General features: G+C 32.3%; 1 protein-coding gene across 1 annotated transcript in view; it reads left to right on the top strand.

Annotated features, from left to right (window-relative positions):
• The window catches only part of LOC141297691 (Na(+)/H(+) exchange regulatory cofactor NHE-RF1-like), a 33,005-nt gene extending 16,297 nt beyond the window's left edge, over positions 1–16,708 (top strand). The window contains exons 2-6 of the mRNA XM_073828136.1: positions 694–864; positions 7,874–8,027; positions 10,086–10,129; positions 15,500–15,616; positions 15,709–16,708. Of these exons, the coding sequence (XP_073684237.1) occupies positions 694–864; positions 7,874–8,027; positions 10,086–10,129; positions 15,500–15,616; positions 15,709–15,864 (642 nt within the window). The 3' untranslated portion in view covers positions 15,865–16,708. The remainder of the gene's footprint in view (positions 1–693; positions 865–7,873; positions 8,028–10,085; positions 10,130–15,499; positions 15,617–15,708) is intronic.
• The last annotated feature ends 1,061 nt before the right edge of the window (positions 16,709–17,769 follow it).

Genomic DNA, 17,769 nt, shown 5'->3' with positions numbered 1-17,769 from the left:
CCTTTGACTCATCCGTAGATCAATATGTGCATTTGTACAGCAGGTAGATGTTTGGTTTCTTATCTGTTTGTATAATTTTAGTCATATATTACAGACTGGTTTGCTAAAGAGGGAAGTACACAGATGACAGGTCAGTTTCGTTACTTCTACTTTTCAGTGCTTCATCTCGGGATGTTGGCGTACTAAGTCCTCCTTGAAATGGTAAACAGGATATTTTTCTCTTTTAATAGATTGCTTTGTAGATTTTCTACATTTCTGTGGTTTTATTTCTAAGTGTGGCTCAGATTTTTGTGGAAGCTTTAATGTTTCAGAAAGCAGGCGACTTGTGCTGTTGTGATTCGATTGGGGTGGGTGGTTGTGCTTTGGAATTTGTTTCTTTTGTACATTATGATTTTCTCATGCACTTTTGTCAAATTCATTCTGCTGTGTGAAGGTTTGGTTGATTCCAACCATTTGGGGGGTGGTGCTTGCAGGAAAGGGAATTTGGATTGTTGCTGACTTCAACTGGCTTTGTACAACATTCTTAATTGTAGTTTACAATTAAAAGAAACATTGTTAAGACTGACAAAAAACTGAAATGTATTTGATATATTGAAATGTTCTTAGGTATTTGTGTGGCTTTTTGTATTTAGGATATATCAGTGTAAAATCTTTTTTACTTAATTTCCTTCCTTGTTTGTTGTCTCTTCATAGGAATCAAAGAACGAGCTGCGTCCACGTCTCTGTCACATGAAGAAGGGTGCCACCGGGTATGGCTTTAACCTGCACACAGAGAAGACAAAACCAGGCCAATATATCAGGGCGGTGGATGAGGACTCCCCAGCAGAGAAATCTGGACTTCGGCCCCAAGATAAAATAGTGCAGGTATTATACACCATATGTAATCAGTAATTTAAACAACTGTGTGTGTACTTCAGGAATGTATGGTAATAAGCTTTTGTGTTCAAATATGTAGCATCTCTCTTTTTTCTATCACTGTAACAAAAGGCCACAAGGTGACAGTTAAAACTTTTTTAAATAAATGTATTATTATTATTCCCCTCAGTACAAGATGTAATATAAGTCTCAGGTATGCCCAGAATGTGTCTGTGAAGTTTCAGCTCCAAACCCCACAGATAATTTATTATATCATTTTGAAAATGCCTATTTTGAGTGGAAGCAGAAACATGCCATTTTCATGTCAAAGAACTGAAAATGCAGCAATGCAGTTACCAGAATAATGGCGCTTTTCCACTACACAGTACCAGCTCGCCTCGGCTCGACTCGGCTCGGCTCTGTTTGGTTTTCCACTGTGTAAAAGTTGTACCTGTACCGGCTTCCAGGTACTTTTTTTCGTACCACCTCCGGCGAGGTTCCAGGCGAGCTGAGGCGATACTAAAATGTGACGTGAAAACACAGCAGACTGCTGATTGGTCAGAGAGAATCGTCACTATTTACTGCGTCATCATTGCACGCGCCAGCAATAGTATCCAGAATAACCCCGCCATTTTTAAAAAGTTTGGCCAGAGATTGCGTGACATATCCAATCCATTACATATTATGGCAACTCGGAAGAATACGCCGTGGTCAAACGAGGAGGTGCAGACAGCGGGTGTGTGTCGCGTAGAAGATTACGTCACGGCAGTTTTCTGCAGCGTCGCTATGACAACCAGGTACTATTGTGGAGGTACAGGTACAACTTTTACACAGTGGAAAACCAAACAGAGCCGAGTCGAGTCGAGCTGGTACTGTGTAGTGGAAAAGCGCCATAAGTTTCACATTTCAAAATAGAAAACTGTTGTTTTAAACTGTAATAATATTTCACAATATTACTGCTTCATCAGTATTTTGATCAAAAAATGCAGCATTGATGAACATAAGGCACTTCTTTCAAAAGCATTTTAAATCTTACTGACCCCAAACTTTGAAATGGTAGGGTACATATATAGATTTTTTTTCCATGAATTTCTCATTAATGTTTTGTAACATACTTTTTGTTGCTTCTTGTTTCTAGTCAGAATATCTAAAAATTCTTAAATTGAGATTAATTTCCTAAATAAGCAAAATGACGCAAGATATTTAGTCTTGTTTCCAGGGGGAAAAAACTAAATTAAGTGGGGTTTTCTTAAAACAAGTAAAATTAGCTGCCAGTGGGGTAAGTAAAATACTGTTGTTCTAAGAGTACTTGTTTTTTAAGCAAAATTTACTTAATTTAGTTTTCCCCCTGGAAACAAGACTAAATATCTTACGTCATTTTGCTTATCTAGTAAATGTATCTCAATTTAAGAATTTTTAGATATTTTGACTAGAAACGAGACAAAAATACTAAGTAAGACAAGCCTTTTTTTTGCTGTGATTAACCTAACTATAGGCGGTTTACAGCAGACATTAGAAAAAAAGGTAGATTCATTTTAGAGTGTTAAATGCCTGAGCCATTTGGACTGTGTTTCCAGAGCGTTAATCTCATTATCTATCAGTGAAGGAGTGGCCAGTGTAATTACTATCTCTCTGGGAGTGCTGGGATTACTGAACGCCTGAGGAGAGCTCAGGGCCACGTATCTTTATCAAACCACTGATATAAGGCCAGCCTCAATCCACTTACTACAGCTAAATGATAGAGGCCCCAAAGGTGGATCATTGAAGGCTGAGAGGGAGAAAAATTACCCATTTATGTGTATAGAAAAAAATATGTATTTACAGTTGAAGTCAAAAGTTTACATACAACTTGGAGAATCTGCAAAATGTCTATTATTTTACCAAAGTAAGAGGGATCATACAAAATGCATTTTTTTTTTTATTTAGGCTAGAACTGACCTGAATAAGATATTTCACATTAAAGATTTTTACATATAGTCCACAATAGAAAATAATAGTTGAATTTATAAAAATTACCCCTGTTTAAAAGTTTACATATACTTGATTCTTCTTAATACTGTATTGTTACCTGAATGATCCACAGCTGTGTTTTTTGTTTAGTGATAGTTAAACAGTTAAACTGCCTGCTGTTCCTCAGAAAATGACCAAATTCTTTGGTTTTTCAGCATTTCTGTGTATTTGAACCCTTTCCAACAGTGAGTTTATGATTTTGAGATCCATCTTTTCACACTGAGGACAACCGAGGGACTCATACTGAACTATTACAAAAGTTTCAAAGCTCTCTGATGCTCCAGAACATGGTGCATTAAGAGCCAGGGGTGAAAACTTTTGAACAGAATGAAGATGTGTACATTTTCTTATTTTGCCTAAATATCTTTTTTTTTTTTTTTTTTTTTTGGTCACACTTTATATTAGGTGGCCTTAATTATTATGTACTTACATAAAAAAAATAAGTACAATGTACTTAATGTGGTCATATTGCATTGCACTGCACATTGCACAGGTTTGGTGGTATGGGTAGGTTTAAGGGTGGGTTAGGGTGTAAGGGTTGATTCAACAGTGGTAATTACAAAAATTAATTAGAAATGTAATTACAGAAAGGTTTTTAAAAATATATAAATACAATGTAAAAACATGTATGTACACAATAAGTACATTGTACCAAATTATTAATTTAAATGTAACTACATAGTAGTTAAGGCCACCTAATGTAAAGTGGGACCTTTTTTTATTTAGTACTACCCTTCAGAAGCTACAAAAGACAATTACATGTTTCCCAGAAAACAAAAGTTAAATTGACCCTGAACTGCAAATTCCAAACATTTTCATGCATGTTTCTCTTAATGCATCATGTTTCCTTCTGAAGCATCAGTGAGTGTTTGAACTCCAGTTGTCCTCAGTGAAAAGATGGATCTCAAAATCATACAGTCTTAGTTGGAAAGAGTTTAAATACACAAAAATGCTGAAAAACCTAAGAATTTGTGAGACCCGAAGAACTTTTCTGAAGAACAGCAGGCAGTCTAACTGTTCAGGACAAACAAGGGACTCATGAACAACTATCACTAAAAAAAGACAAAAACAAAGTATTAAGAATCAATTGTTTAAAGTGCCCCTATTATGCCATTTTAAAGGTAGTTAATATTGTTGTATTAGTCTCTTAAAACAGGTTTACATGTATGCAAGTTCAAAAAACACTTTAGTTTTCTCCAAAATTAGATTTATTTTTACCCCGTTTCTAAATGATTCGTAAACAACTCGTGTGAAGCAGTTCGAAGAATCAGTCTCTCTAAACCCCTCCTTTCAGTGAGCCCTCACTGCTGTGATTGGTCAGATGGTGCCGTCCTTTTAGATTGGTCTACCGCTACAGCGCAAAAACGCATAACTGAATGACAGCTGCGTTGTAACGTTACTCCCCAAGATTGGAAAAGCAGTCATCAGTAAAATGACGCGAACACAACACAAGATTGGAATTGTACTGCTGAGGTGTTGAAAAAATTAATGTTAACCACTCATTCTTTTGTAGATTACTCTTTCGGAGGGGCATATAAAACAAATTTACTCTCACAGCGCAGGATACAGCGTCTTCTTGACATGATGTAATCGACGTGAAAATGTATTGTTTGTGGGCGGGCAAGTTGTTCGCGACATAGAACGTGGGCGGACATTATGCAAATGTGTAGTTCGTGACGTGTGGCCGTAACAGAAAAAGATTCGAATTGCTGACGACTCGTTTAGGCAAATGTGAGCCGACTCTTTTTTTTGATAGACAAAAACTTCATTTGTCGTGCACTGTTGGCGTCACAACTTTGCAGATAGTTTATGTTCACATACAGCTACATGACACACTACATGAAATATCATATTTGAAAAGGCATAACAGGGGCACTTTAATTCTAATCTGTACACAGTTTGGTTGTTCACTATTGTGAACTCTGTTCATCACCTGAATTTATTACAACAGATTAGCAGCTAGTTACTAATGATGTCATCAAAACCATATCTGAGATACGTCATTCTTTTCCTATCAAGTTTTGAGTTATGTTGATATAGAAATCATTATGTAAGTTACCATCATTTTGGGAGTGACTATAGAGCAATAACTCTTGGATTTAAATAAGGTTTTACTGTGTGTATACTTGACTTTAGTAAAAGTATGTTAAAGTATGCAAATGTTCTGAGGGTTTTGGTGAAATGGTTTTGACTTGCAACTCAGTCTGTGGTCTGTGTTTTTCACAGTTAATTTCACACGTTTGAAGAAATCATGCCATTTCACTGCGTGATGACTGGTTGTGTGACTGGTTGACATAGTTGTTCACCCTAAACACCAATCCGGTCCTCTTCAGCCTGACTGAGAACATTTTTTTTTTTTTTCATTTTAAAGCCTCGTCTCATTTCCTTTAGAATGCCACTGAGCCCTTTTCTTTGAATGCTGACTTCATTCAGTGGCTGTGCTTGAAACATCTAAAAGTTTTCACACTCCGTTCTTAGTTTCACTCTCGTTTCCGGCATTTCATCTCAGATTCCAGAGATGTGAGACATTTAAATGTCAGGCATCATGTGAAGTCACATGGCTTTACCTGAACATGACAATAAAAACATGCCTTTTCGCAAACCTCATACGAATTCTCCTTTTTGCTTCCCTGTTCTGTGAGCGTGGCCTCTTGTTATGTGTGTGTGTGTGTGTGTGTGTGTGTGTGTGTGTGTGTGTGTGTGTGTGTGTGTGTGTGTGTGTGTGTGTGTGTGTGTGTGTGTGTGTGTGTGTGTGTGTGTGTGTCTAATAGGGCTGTGTTTAAAGGACACATAAGGGGGCTGTTGTTTGTCCGCTGTGTTTTAATTGAGCGGGAGAATGGGATCGGCATTCCTAAGAGCCCACTCCTGCCCTGAATCTCCCACACAGATTCCTAAGCCTCTGGCATTATGGGATAGACCAACAGAACCTCAGTCTTTTCCCAGGTGTCTCCTCTCTGGAAACAAGTTGTGATCATGGGATTAGACTTTCTATTGACCCATAAGTACTTCAAATGAACAGAGAGTCAGAGAAAGGAGATTTGCTTTGTCTTGCTGGTATATGCTATATTATAGTATGTATAGACAGAAACTCACTTGTCACACATTGGCATTGGCAATTTTAGTCTAGCTGCAAAATATTAAAAACTTAATGTTTACTAGTTAATGTAGTTTATGATTTAATAAAAAAAAATATATTATATTTTTACATTTAAATTATATTACAGTTTTTACATTGAAATTACATTACTTTAAAACAGTTGTTTAAATTACTACAAATTGAACAAAGGAGAATATCATACAATAATTAATTTATATTTTTTATTTATTGTTTTATAGTTTAATTTTGTATATTGTAATTATATTTTTTTAATTTAAATTGTATGAAAAATGTTACATTAAAATTACATTACTTTAAAACAATAAATTCAATTACTACAAATTGAACAAAGGAGAATATCATACAATAAATTACTAATTAAAATTGTTACATTTAAATTACATGACTTTAAAACAATAAAATAAATTACTAAGTTAATTGATACATTAAAACAATTACTACAAATTGAAGGAGAATATCGTACAATAATTAATTTGTATTTTTAATTTATTTTGTAATTTAATCTTTTATATTTTATTTATATTTTTTCATTTAAATGATATTAAAATTGGTACATTTAAAATTACATTACTGTAAAACAATTAAGTTACTATAAATTGAACAAAGGGAAAATATATAAATTAAAAATATAAAATTATGATATAAAATATCATAATCATTTTAATTTTATATTATTTTGTAATTTATTTTTGTATATTGTAATTGTATTATTATTTTTACATTTGAATTATATTAAAATGGTTACATTAAAATTACATTAATTCAAAACAATAAATTAAATTACAACCAATTAAACAAAGGAGATGATCATACAATAATTAATTTTTATTTTTTATTTTGTAATTAAATTCTGTATACTGTTATTATATTTTTACATTTAAATTATATTTAAATCGTTACATTAAAATTGCATTACTTTAAAACAATACATTCAATTACAACCAATTAAACAAAGGAGATGATCATACAATAATAAATTTTTATTTTTTTATTTTGTAATTCAATTCTTTATATTGTAATTATATTTTTATATTTTTTAAATTACTTTTATTCAGTATAGATTATCAGAAGTGACATCATTTTACAATGTTACAAAATAATTATATTTCTAATAAGTGCTTTTTTGAACATTCTATTTATGAAAGTATCCTTAAAACTAATAAGAATATTTAAAAAAAAATGTAATATTTAAAAGTTAATAAAGCATTATATTATAATTGTTACATTAAAATTACATTAAAACAATTAATTATTGATTATAAACTGAACAAAGGAGACTATCATACAAAAATTATTTTTTGTTTTTTACTTATTATTTTGTAATTTAATTTTGTGTAATTTTGTTGTGAATTATTTAAATTATATTACATTAAAATTTAATTAAATTTAAATTGAAAGCAATTACTAAATAAAATACATTTAAATTTAAATTAATAAAAGCAATTAGTAATCAACTAATTGTAAAAAAAAAAAAAGATAATAAATATTTATTTTTCATTTTTAATGTGTACATTAAATTACATTGAAATTAGATTACCATAAAACAATTAATTAAATTGACTAAGGAATTACTAATTAACAAATTTAAAAAGTGAAAAACATAAAATAATTAAGTCATTTTGAAGTATAAAATATATTCTTATACATTACCTTTCCCATATTACCTTACTTCTGTATTAAGTAAAATGATTAAAAAATAAAACCGTCTTTCATCACAATCGAACCACAGGTGCTGACCACTTCAGCCACATGCTTTGAATGATCCAGGAAAACTATTATACATTTAAATATCCAGACCTATCAGAATGAATGGAGACTCTTCCTCATCACAATTTAAATCTCTATCTTTGCTTCAGAAAGTATGAATTGATGTGTGTGTTGTTTCTGCAGGTGAATGGCGCTCATGTGCACACAATGCAGCATTCAGAAGTGGTGGCAGCCATTAAGGCAGGAGGAGATGAGACCAAACTTCTGGTGGTGGATCCAGAGACAGACGCCTTCTTCAACAGCTGTGGTGTCATTCCGTCTGAGAAACATCTCACAGGTACAAGCGTAACAAATTAACCAGCTATAACTTGTTTTTCAAATGCAAAGTGGGTTTCTGTCCATCCCACCTTTGACCCTAAGTGTGGTTTTGCTGATTAAGAACTTTGTTACTTTGTCAAACATTTCACATGATTTTACGCACACGCTCTCACATAGTAACAAACTGCTGGTTAAACATCAACTCGAGGCCTGCTGTGGCACTGTCTGTACATGAGAGAATTAGCCAAAGTCAACAGCGCACTGCCAACATGTTGTCATGGTGATCAAGACCATGGCAACAGTATGAGAAATGGGGGGAGTAAGTCACCCCCACCCTAAATGTGCCAGACAGGCAAACGACTCACGTTGGCGGTGCAGCCACCCCACTATGACACAAAGTAGCATAACATAATATATAACGCATAGGTCACTTCATTAAAGGCTTATTAAAGGTAATAGAGCAACTGGTGAAATAGTGAAAAACATGATTTATGAGAAAATTGTTGCCAAAACTACAGAGTTATGATGAGCTGGCCATTGGGCTGTTGGACTTTTTCCATTTCTCACTGAAAGGATGTTGACAGCTGTACCCACACACATCTTTTATTCATTATTTCAACCACAACAGCCATGTTTCCCAATTCTCATTCAATTCTATAAAGACTTTTTGCCTGTTTCCTGTTTTTTCTTGGAAGGAATCTCACTGTTTAGCCATTGTACTGTGGCTCTAAACCCATTGGCAATGGCATTTAGTTAATAATAGTGATGAGCTGTAATCTTGAATCTCAAGAACCATTTTTTTCCCAACTGTGAGACCAATATACAGTTGAAGTCAAAAGTTTACATAGACCTTGCAGAATCTGCAAAATGTCAATTATTTTACCCAAATAAGAGGGATCGTACAAAATCCATGTTATTTTTTATTCAGTACTGACCTGAATAAGATATTTCACATAAATGTTGTTTTCATATAGTCCACAAGAGAAAATAATAGTTGAATTTATAAAAATGACCCTGTTCAAAAGTATACATACACTTGATTCTTAATACTGTGTTGTTAGCTGAATGATCCACAGCTGTTTTTTTTGTTTAGTGATAGTTGTTCATGAGTCCCTTGTTTGTCCTGAACAGTTAAACTGCCTGCTGTTCTTCAGAAAAATCCTTCAGGTCCCACAAATTCTTAGGTTTTTCAGCATTTTTGTGTATTTGAACCCTTTCCAACAATGACTGCATGATTTTGAGATCCATCTTTTCACACTGAGGACATCTGAGGAACTCATATGCAACTATTACAGAAGATTCAAACACTCACTGATGCTTCAGAAGATAACATGATTCATTAAGAATGATGCATGAATTTGAAGATCAGGGTAAATTTCACTTAATTTGTCTTCTGAGAAACATGTAAGTATCTTCTGTAGGTTCTGAAGGGCAGTACTAATTGAAAAATATGATATTTAGGCAAAATAAGAAAAATGTACACATCTTCATTCTGTTCATAAGTTTTCACCCCTGGCTCTTAATGCATCGTTTTCCTTTCTGAAGCATCAGTGAGTGTTTGAATCTTCTGTAATAGTTGCATACGAGTCCCTCAGTTGTCCTCAGTGTGAAGAGATGGATCGCAAAATCATACATTGTTGGAAAGGGTTTAAATACACGAAAATGCTGAAAAACCAAAGAATCTGAAAACTGAAGGACTTTTCTGAAGAGCAGCGGGCAGTTAAACTGTTCAGGACAAGTAAGAGACTCATGAACAACTATCACGAAACAAAAACACAGGTAACAACACAGCATTAAAAATCAAGTTTATGTAAACTTTTGAACAGGGTCATTTTTTTAAATTCAACTATTATTTTCTCTTGCGGACTGCATGTAAAGGTCTTTTATATGAAGTATCTTATTCAGGTCAGAACTAAATACAAAATAACATGCATTTTGATCCCTCTTATTTTGGTAGAATAATTAACAATTTGCAGGTTCTGTGTATGAATACTTTTGACCTCAACTGTATCTGATCATAAAAATAACTAAAAAATAACAACTAAATTGATCTTTCTCTGTCTCTCTGTGTTCTCAGGTCCTCTTCCAGAGCCTGATTCCAGCCATGATGCAGAAGATCATGTGAGTAATGTCTATGTTGCTTATTATTTTAAAGGATTAAATGTATTCAGACTTAAGGGGACAGTTCACCCAAAAATAAATTTACCCCATGATTTGCTTACCCTCAAGCCATCCCTTCTTTCAGACGAATACAATCGGAGTTATATTAAAACATGTCCTGGCTCTTTCAGCTTTATAATGGCATTGAATGGGTGTTGAGAATTTGAAGTCCAATAAAGTGCCTCCATCCATCATAAAAAGTGCTTCACACAGCCCGGGGGTTAATAAAGGCTCTCTGAAGTCAATCAATGCATTTGAGTAAGAAACATATCCATATTTAAAACTTTATAAACAATAATCTCTAGCTTCCGATTACTGTTGTACGCACAGTGACGAACAGTGGAAGTGATAAATGTAGAGAAGAGCAAAACAAAACACTGATTAAGGATTTAAAGTACAAAACAAGGATTTGTGAAGAAAAATATCAGAGATATAAGCCAAGAGGAGACTGTTTTTCCTTTGCTGAAAACAAAATTTAGTTCTCGCGAGACTAGCATATTCTCACCGGAGCTTACGCTGTGCCTACATCCTACGTCATCCGCTGGAATGCCACTCTCTCAGGAACGCACATATGACAGTTAGCGAAAGCTAGAGATTACGGTTTATCAAGTTTTAAATATGGATGTCTTTCTTGCAAAAAAACATTGATTCGCTTTAGAAGGCCTTTATTAACCCCATGGATGATTATGATGGATGGACTTCAAAATTCAACACCCATTCACTGCCATTAAAAAGCTTGGAAGAACCAGAACATTTTTTAAAATAACTGTCTGTATTTGTCTTAAAGAAGAAAGTCATATACACCTAGGATGGCTTGAGAGTGAGTAAATCATGTGGTGATTTTCATTTTTGGGTAAACTATCCCTTTAAGTGGACTACTTCTCTTCATATGTGTTGAGCAAACATGCATGTAACCCTCGAAAAGTGGGCGTGTGTGTGCTAAATTTACATTTCACATTTGATTGGCTGATAAAGTGTAGTAGCGTCTGAGCGTCAGTGATGGGATTAGACGGGCAGCATTAGGACGAGGGTAAATCTGTGGAGTCTGATAACCAGATTTCAGGCCACTTTTAATGCAGTGTCCTGGTTCCTCTCCAGCTGCTCTTCCCTGTCAGTTTTCCCACTGCTAGATTAGACTAGCTGTGAGATAATGATAACCTGGAGCAGATAATCGACACTTCCTCTGATTTAATGCATGTCCAAGTCTGTGCGAGAGAGAATTTTTGCTCTTTTCCTTCACGCAACACAAGCGTCCGTAGCCTTATCAAACTCTAAACCTGGTACCGCTGGCGTTTCTCAGATAATCTTTCACCCTCAGATGTTTGTCTGGCTCTGATATAGGATTCCTGGCTCTTGCTCAGAGAGTTTACAGTCATGTAAATCCATCATTACATTTGAGATTTGTAGATCATGTGGTTTATATCAGTTGTTCTGAAATTGCAGCCGTAAACCGTAAGGGGACGTCAGTCAGGACGGCATTTCTATTTTACATCCTAGGAATAAATTACATTTGAAATTGTAATAATATTTCACAATATTACTGTTTTTATTGTATTTTAGATTGAGGATGTAGTATTCTGTAAAACCTATTTTTAGTTCAGCAGAGTGCCTTATTAATTATTGCAATTTATTTAAACATAGAGACATCTCTAAAGTTTTAGTGCTTTAAAAACACATTTCTAATACTTTGCACTTCTAAATGTCTGTTCAGTTTCTGTGTAACAGACAACACAATTTAATTGTGGTGCTTCTAAAAGTAATAAGCCCTTCCAAATGTTTTACAGAAATCTCTGCACCAATAAAATGTAAAACACTTAACATTTGACTATAAAATCATATGTACCATCTGATTAATGTAGCTTACGCTTTAAAGTTTTCCTTAATATCTCATGTTCCTGCATGTATAACGGGATACGCTTAACCTCAAATAACGCTTCAAAGTGCTATTAGAGATTTGTCAGACCTGGGACAGTCTTGTGTGTGTACTTCCTGTCACATGCACTTGGCCAAGACTTCAAGTGTGGCTGTTGGGACAGGCCTATAGTCAGACTGTGAGCTAAAAGCTCAGGGTCCATCTAGGGGTTTGTTTTTGGTACTGCATTTAAAGAGAAACTTAACACAATTTTGTCATTTATTCACCCTTATGTAGTTCCAAATTAACTTTGTTCTGTGGGAGATAAAAGATTATTATTATTTTTTTCTCTTTTAATTTTCTGGATTTTTTTTCCTGTTTTAATTATTCCTCCTTTATAATGATTAAATTATGTTTTATTACTCAAAAAGTATGTGTAGATCATTAAAATCATTATTTATCCAATTTAACATTAGTGTATTTAAAGTTTAACAAAAATTATATTTTTAGGGCTCTGCGAAATATGAAATCCATTTAATTTTTTCCCAAATTCAGGATTTTTCTGGATTCTGTTTTTGTTTTTCTGTTTTAATTTATGCTTCTTTATAATGGTTACATTAAGTTTTGTTACTCAAAAAGCATGTGTAGTTATCATTATTAAACCCAGGTTAACATAAATGTATTAAAAGTTTAACAAAAATTACAATTTTAGGACTATGAAATATGAGATCTATTTTATTGTTTGGTTTTTGTTTTGTTTTTTTCAGTTTGTTTTTATGGATCCCGTTTTTTTCTGTTTAGATTTTTCCACCTTTGTAATGGTTAAATTAACTTTTATTACTCAATTTAAATTAATTATTATTTATCCAATTTAACATAAATGTATTACAAGTTTAACAAAAAAGGACATTTTAGGGCTCTATGAAATATGAAATCCATTTTATTTTTTTTCCCAAATTCCATTTTATTTTATCTTTTATTTCAAATTCACTTTTTTTCATTATATTTTTTCTGGATTCCTTTTATTTTTTTGTACATTTGTCCTTCTTTAACATAAAATTGATTAAAAGTTTAACAGAAATATATTTTTAGAGTTTTGTGAAATATGAAATCCATCTAATTGTTTTCCAAATTCTGTCTGATTTTCTTCTTTTTTTTTTTTTCCAAATTCAGTTTTCTCTTTTATTTTTCTGGATTCAGGTTTTTTTTTTCTCTCTCTCTCTTTTATTTTTTTTTCTCCTTTATAATGGTAAAATTAGGTTTTATTAATCAAAAAACGTGTAGTTAATTAAAATCATCATTTATCCATCATTTATCCAAAAATGTATTACATTTTAGGGCTCTATGAAATATGAAATCTATTTTATTAATTAATTAATTTTATTTTATTTATTTTTCTGCATTCCATATGTTTTTAATTTTTCCTCCTTTATAGTAGTTACATTTTTAAAAAAAATACTAAAAAAGCATTTGTAGTTATTAAAAATCATTATTAATCCAATTTAACACAAATTTATATTAAAAGTTTAACTAAAATTTAAATTTTAGGACTCTGTGAAATATGAAATCCATTTTATTGTTTTTTTTTTCAGTTTGTTTTTATGGATTCTGTTTTTTTCTGTTTAGATTTTTCTTCCTTTATAATGGTTAAATTAACTTTTATTACTTAAAAAGCATGTGTTGTTAATTAAAATTATTATTTATCCAATTAACATAAATGTATTACAAGTTTAACAAAAAATGACATTTTAGGGCTCTATGAAATATGAAATCCATTTTATTTTTTCCCCAAATTCCATTTTATTTATTTATTTATTTTAAATTATTATTATTATTATTATTATTATTATTAATGATTTATTTTATTTTTTTCATTTTTTTTTTCTCGATTCCTTTTATTTTTTTGTACATTTTCCCTCTTTTAACGTAAAATTTATTAAAAGCTTAACAGAAATATATTTTTAGGGTTTTGTGAAATGTGAAATCCATTTAATTGTTTCCCAAATTCTATTTGATTTCCTCCTTTTTTTTTCAAATTCAGTTTTCTCCATTTTATTTTTCTGAATTCAGTTTTTTTTCTCTCTCTCTTTTATTTTTTTCTCCTTTATAATGGTTAGATTAGGTTTTATTAATCAAAAAACATGTGAAGGTAATCAAAATCATTATTTATCCAACTTAACATAAATGTATTACATTTTAGGACTCTATGAAATATGAAATCCATTTTATCTTTTCTAGAAATCCATTTTATTAATTAATAATTTATTTAAAATTAAGTTTTTTCCATTTTATTTTTCTGGATTTTGGTTTTTTTTCTGTTTCTAATTTTTCCTTCTTTATAGTAGTTAAATTAAGTTTATTAAATATTAAATTTATTAATTTAATTTTTTCCCAAATTCCATTTTAGATATTCATTTTATTTTTCCTCTTTTTTTTTTTTTTTCCAAATTCAGTTTTCTCCATTTTATTTTTCTGGATTCAGGTTTTTTCTCTCTCTCTTTTATTTTTTTTTTCTCCTTTATCATGGTTAAATTAAGTTTTATTAATAAAAAAAACGTGTAGTTGATTAAAATCATTATTCATCCAATTTAGCATAAATGTGTTACATTTTAGGGCTTTATTTTATTGTTCTGGATTTAATTTTTTTTTATTCCGTTTATTTTTCCTCCTTTATAATAGTTAAACTAAGTTTTTTTTACTCAAAAAGCATTTGTAGTTATTAAAAATCATTATTTATCCAATTTAACAGAAATGTATTAAAAGTTTAACAAAAAATACATTTGTAGGGCTATGAAATATGTAATCCATTTTCATTTTATTTTATTTAAAATTCAGTTTTTCCATTTTATTTTTCTGGATCTGTTTATTTAAATGCATAAAAATAACTTAACTTATTAACAAAAAAATGTTTTTACAATAGTCTTATGAAATGTTTTATTTTTTGAGAAATTCTGTGTTGTGTTTTTATATTTTTCTGGTTATTAAATGAAGGCATAAAACATTAATCTATCTTAGTAATTTATCCAAATTTTTTTTTTTTTTTTTTTTGGGGGGGGGGGGCTATTACTATTAAAATGAAAACATGGATGAATCATTTTTTATAAGTATTCATGTCTTTCTGACACAATTTTTTCAAGTTAAACCAAACTTTTATTTTGATGGATTGCTTTGATGGGACTTTTAAGTTTCTGGGTATATGATATGACAGTTTTCCTTAAATGAAATCGTCAAATGCTTGTGAAGTACTCTCAGAGGAGCTTTGAAGATTTTATTGGCTAGAATTTTCATTTTGGATGAACTATGCTTTTAACTGTTTGACATTGTTTTGTTTTTATATTAATGCCAATCCTTTTTTTTTTTTTTTTACATTTTTCCTCCTTTAACATAAAATGTATTAAAAGTTTAACAGCAATATATTTTTAGGGTTCTGTGAAATATGAAATCCATTTAATTGTTTCCCAAATTCTATTTGATTGCAGGTAAATGGAAAAGCATCCCAGGAAGAAAAGCCTAAAGTGGCCGTGAGTTTGTCGAACTCCAGCAGCTCCTCCAATGCCTCCACTTCTGCATCTCCATCCAGCGCCTCAGCACCAGAGGTTGGTGTCCACACACACACACACACACACACACAGTCTTAAGTTTATGGAATGAACACAGAATGTTAATTTTAACAATGAAACATTTGCAGGCGAAACCAAAAGCGAAGGCCTCAAGTGATGACCCAGCACTATCTCTGAGCATGTCGCTGCAGCAGGCCAAGGAACGCGCTCACCAGAAACGCTCCAACAAGAGAGCCCCACAGATGGACTGGAGCAAAAGAAACGAGCTCTTCAGCAACCTCTGAGCCTCCTTTGTGCCTCCCCTCTTTCTCTCGCCCATTTCTTTTCATCTGTTTTTCTTTACTTCCTCTACATTTGTCCGTCCCATCATGCCTCTCTGCTCCTTTGTTCTCTCTTTCTGTCTCTCGGTACACTTGCACACAATTAGAAACCTTTTCACGTGTATTTTAAACCAGTGTTATTTCACTCAATCTGTTGATTTTTAATGCTTGATCAACTTTTGATTTACCTCTATATCACTCATATAAGATGAAATATATGATTTAACATTACTGTATAATGTACAGTCTAGAATATAATTTTTTTTTAAAAAGAAAGCTTAAATGAAATCTGAAAAGTATGTATATTCTCTTACTTTGCTTATTGATGCAGTATTGATGGCCCTTTGAAAGCGCTGTATATCATGTCTGATGAGTTTCTTCAGGACTAGTCTTAACCGTAGAGTTTTGAAGTAACTTTTAGCGCAGCAGCAATCCATTGATTTTTCTTTTATCGTATGTGTGGTTATGAATGATCAGTTTATAACATGTCATGAAGTATAGAAACTGCAGCCTTTTAATTTTGTAAATGTGAGCTGTTTATGGTTTGGGACCCATTAACCACTGAAATGATAGCGTTTGACTGAATTGACTGAGTTGATACTGTTGTCCAATAAACCTTCTCATTAAAGGTTTTATTTAAAGTGCTTGTTTAGTGGATGTACTGTGCTTTTTATATAGCGAGTACTGGATGTTTAAGCGCATAAGTTTATTTGTAAATCTTGCACAGTATTTTATTTCCATAGCAAATGCTTGTTTCACTCCATATGACTTTTAGTTGGTAAATTTGTAATTAAAGTACTGAAATGTACCTGCTTTAAATAACTGTCTCTTTGTTCCACACCAAAAATAATGAACATTTTTAAAAGTGTCCAGTCAGTTATTACTATTTATACCCTGTTGCACAATAATGATGCGTCACTAAACATAAACAATGCCACTGAACCAAATGAAACTTATATTTATCATCATGTTTTGGGCTGTACTAATCGGTCAGACCAGGAAAAACTTTTGGAGTACTATAGACTGATGAAAGCTATAACAAATCAAGGAGAAAAGTGCAAACAACTGAGGAACAAAAGGTTTTTGTGTTTGAACAAACTGAACCAGGATTTCCAGGGCAAGAATCGAGACAGCATTAGTGTTTGTTCTTATCAGTTCCAGTCAGGTAGGTGAAATATTAGGCTAATATCTTAATTAATACTGCTCAAACGTATCTTTACTACCTATTAACTTTAGTTTGTCAAAATATTGAACCCTTTCCTGCTTACTTAAGTCTTCTCCATATGATTTAGCAGCTTTCACACGTTTTTTCCATGGATTCGACAGCATTAATTAGAAGAACAGCGTTTTCAGTAGTACCTAAATGTGCAATTAATGCTGTTGTTTACATCCGAGTACCCCCAGTATGGTCGCGCATTCGGGTAACTGACCAAATCGTGAAGCATTTGAGAGCTCTTCTGTAGGTTTTTTTTTTTTTTTTCCAGTTGAGACGGTTTGGCTACTATGGTAAGGAATATCTGTGGAAGTGTATCTGATTTCGCAGATAGTTTATTCTTGAATATAAAATGATTTTGTTCCGTTGATCTGCATCTTCTCATCTGTCATTATTGTACAAGTACGATGTGGGGGTTGGTCGGTGTGGAATTTGTCCCGCCCATCCTTCGCTGTGATTGGTTAACTTTTAGCTGACTAAAAAGTGGCAGTGATGAGCGCTGCGTTTTGCTCAAAGGTAAAACCAAAGTTTGGAAAGATTTAAGCTTAAGATTTCATATACCTGTGAATTTTGTGATCAAGAAAAAGAAACCAGTTTGCATCTTTTTGTTCATTGTATTTATTCATTATTTATTTATTTATTAAGATTATTTTGGA

The sequence above is a fragment of the Garra rufa genome, chromosome 22 (assembly GCF_049309525.1).
Source record: "Garra rufa chromosome 22, GarRuf1.0, whole genome shotgun sequence".
NCBI classification, from domain to species: Eukaryota; Metazoa; Chordata; class Actinopteri; order Cypriniformes; family Cyprinidae; genus Garra; species Garra rufa.
This window is presented reverse-complemented; position numbering and strand designations above follow the sequence as displayed.